The 3,079-nt window shown below is 65.2% G+C and overlaps 2 protein-coding genes across 6 annotated transcripts in view; one reads left to right on the forward strand and one right to left on the reverse strand.

The window, feature by feature from the left end:
* Positions 1 to 3,079, reverse strand: part of ILK (integrin linked kinase) — a 24,343-nt gene that overhangs the window by 9,713 nt on the left and 11,551 nt on the right. The gene's annotated exons all lie outside the window — the stretch shown is intronic.
* Positions 1 to 3,079, forward strand: part of LOC103624046 (F-box/WD repeat-containing protein 7) — a 9,006-nt gene that overhangs the window by 2,035 nt on the left and 3,892 nt on the right. For 2 of the 5 annotated variants that reach the window (XM_017744598.1, XM_017744583.1), the window contains exons 3-7: positions 642 to 1,445; positions 1,814 to 1,896; positions 2,239 to 2,377; positions 2,694 to 2,828; positions 2,906 to 3,029. In XM_017744598.1, the coding sequence (XP_017600087.1) occupies positions 642 to 1,445; positions 1,814 to 1,896; positions 2,239 to 2,377; positions 2,694 to 2,828; positions 2,906 to 3,029 (1,285 nt within the window). Of the gene's footprint in view, positions 1 to 6; positions 1,446 to 1,813; positions 1,897 to 2,238; positions 2,378 to 2,693; positions 2,829 to 2,905; positions 3,030 to 3,079 lie in introns of those variants that run through there. The other 3 variants (XM_017744610.1, XM_017744590.1, XM_008643231.2) reach the window with 3 other exon arrangements.

Below are 3,079 nucleotides of genomic sequence, written 5' to 3' on the forward strand. Positions count from 1 at the left end.
GTTTTGGGCTGGAAAAGGAGAGGTGAAGGGATGGATGTCCAAATGCTCGGGACACGTATGCTGGGAACATCGGGAGGCGGGAGGGCAGAAACCGGTGATGCAAAGGGAGGGTGGTTTGGAGCAGGGCCTGTCCGGGGCGGTGGTGCTATTGCAGCCCTTTGTGGGGAGCAGCAGCAGCGCCGTAGATCGAACCCTGCCGAGTCAGAAGGGCCAGTCGGGCCCTTCCCGGGCCCGGGGGCTGCGCTGGTTCTTCGCCGGCTCCTGCCCCGGGACAGCCCGGCCCCGCCAGGCTCCTCCCATGGCAGGCGCTCCGGGAGCCCGTGCAGGGATGATGGGAGGCAGCTGATCCCAGGTCGGGGCTGGGCAGTGCTTGGCCCGAGGTCCCGCGGGACGGTGGGTGCCTAGCACATGTATGTGTCTGCGTGTGTCCGGTTGTTCCCCTGCCCTGGAACTGCAGCTTCACTTCCCATTCTGGCACTGCTCATCTGGGGGGCACAGTGCTCCTACCCCAGCTGGCACTTTTGGGTTGCTGCCTCCCTTTCACAGTGCTGTGACTCTTCCCTGCGGGGCTGCTTGGGCAGGGGGCTCTGTGGGAGCAGGAGGGATTCTGTTCTGGGCAGGGCTGACTTCCCTCCGCGCAGGAGCTGAAGGGCTTCACTTGCTTGGATGACCTGCTGCACGTCAAGGGCATTACCACGCGCATCCTGGAGCTCAACAGCCAGCGCATGACGTGCCGGCGGCGCCCGGGCCCCGCGGGGCCCCCACGGGCCAGCCCCACTCCCTTGGGGGACAGTGAGGACCACAGGGCACCTGCAGCACAGGTAAATGCAGAAGGGTCCCTGCTGCCAGGTGCAGGGATAAGGGAGGAGGTTTGGCTCTGGGGGAGCTCAGGGGAACCTCACTGGATTCTGGAGGAGCTTATGGTTGTGGGTCTGGGGGTTCTCCACCCTGCAACCCCCCACAGTGCTGTTGAGTGGAGCCCCTGTGCTCCAGGGCCATGGCTCTCACTGGCAGCCATCCAGCAGCACTCCCAGCCCGCACCCGTCTCCTGGTCTCCAGCAGCCCAAGGCTGGTGTGGAGCCAGCCCTGCCCCCTGCCTGTTCCCTGCTCAGGTGGTGGCTGAAGAGGAGGAAGAGGAGGAGGAGGAAGAGGAAGCGCCAGGGCCCTGGGAGCCAGAGCGACCCTGGAAGGGTACCCCCAGGTCCGGAGCAGACCCTGATGGTTCTGGGGGGCAGGGACCACAGGAGCCCCCCAGGTCCACCAGGGAGCAGGAGGAGGAGGAGGAGGAAGAAGAGGAGGAGGAGGAGGAGGAGGAAGGGAGCTGCTGCAGCGAGGAGGGGGAAGACAGCAGCAATGTATACCTGTACTACACCCTGGGAGAGCGCTGGATCGACTACCTGCAGCGCACTGGGGATGGGGGGCTGCTGCGGCACCTGCGCCCCAAGGTGACCGGGGGGCCAGGGACTGCTGAAGCACTCAGGGCACCTGCAGGAGTGGGAAGGGGGGCTGGGGGTTCTGTGATGCCTGTCTGCTGGGGCTGGGGAAAGAGATGCTGCCCCAGTCCCCTGTGCAAACCCCTGCCCTGCATGGGGGTCCTTGGTCATAGGGTGGGGGAAGGAGGTGCTGCCCCAGTCCCCAGCGCTGCCTGGCCCTGGTGCAGCCCCCTGCCCTGCATGGGGATGCCTTGTTGCCATATGGACTCTGAAGGGGGAAAGCAGGAGCAGGTGGGGATCTGCCCCGTAGCTCTGGGCAGGGAGTCTGCAGGGGTCTGCCTGGGTTTGTCCCAGCCACTCCAACCTGCTGTGTCCCACAGATGAAGCGGAAGTCAGAGAACGGGCCGGACGGCCGGGCCTTGTCCCCCGGGAAGAAGCTGTGCAAGGGCTCTGACTATGGCAGGTGAGGGGTGGGGGGGCTCTGACTGCAGCAGGTGAAGGGGGTTCTGTGTGCTGGGACAACACATACCTCCTGCTGCCCACCCCAGGAGGATGATGGAGCCACCTGGGTCAAGCAGGGGTTGGCCCAGGTGAGATCCAGCCCTGACCAGTTGCCTGTCTGCTGAGCAGGCTGGGCTGGATGTGAGCAAGGGGTCAACAGGGTGGGAGCAAAGAGAAGGGGTCAGTGGGGTGGAGCTCCCAGTGGCGGGAACCAGTTCCTAGGGCCTCTGTCAGTGTGGCCTGGAGCAGGGCTGATGTGTGCCACCTCTGCTACAGCCTCACCTGTGCCTGGTCTTTCTCCCAGGACACTGGGTCCCTGCACACCCAGCCCCACCACCACCTTTGGGGACCTGCGTAACGCCAAGGTGGGGCAGGCCCGGCGCCGTCGCATCCCCTCGGTGGCCCCCCCACCTGAGCTACAGGACTGGCTCCGCACCTTCCAGGTACAGCTCACCTGGTGGCTCCAGGCAGCCTGGGTGTGATGGGAGGGACACAAGCCTAAGGGATCCCTGCTATGGGCAGGAGTTGGGCCCACGGTGGATTTTGGGTAGTTTTGCTTGTGTGAGAAAACACAGAGGAGGTTTCAGACCTGGCCAGGGGTGGTCACCTGTCACACAGCATCTGTGATCCACCTCCTGTGATGCACCAAGCTCCCACCTGCCTCGGGCTCCTGGCCTGGGGCAAGAGCCCTGGCTGCCAGGGCTGTGGCTGGGCTGGCTGGGGACACAGAGCCAGGGGTCACTGGGGGTCCCCCTGCAGCGCTGGAGCGGCCCTGAGAAGCTGCTGGCCCTGGATGAGCTCATTGACCGCTGCGAGCCGGCGCAGATCAAGTACATGATGCAGGTCATCGAGCCCCAGTTCCAGCGGGACTTCATCTCCCTGCTGCCCAAGGAGGTGAGTGGAGTTGGGGCCTGGCCTGACCTGACTTGGCCCCTCTGGTGACCCCTCTGTGACCCTTCTCCCCCCTGCAGCTGGCCCTGTACGTTTTGTCTTTCCTGGAGCCACGGGACCTGCTCCGTGCTGCCCAGACCTGCCGCTACTGGAGGGTCCTGGCCGAGGACAATCTGCTCTGGAGGGAAAAGTGCCGTGAGGAAGGTGAGGGCCCTCCTGGCTGGGGGCTGGGGGGCCACCTCAGGCTTGACCCA

This window comes from Corvus brachyrhynchos, unplaced genomic scaffold (assembly GCF_000691975.1).
Source record: "Corvus brachyrhynchos isolate BGI_N302 unplaced genomic scaffold, ASM69197v1 scaffold511, whole genome shotgun sequence".
NCBI lineage: Eukaryota > Metazoa > Chordata > Aves > Passeriformes > Corvidae > Corvus > Corvus brachyrhynchos.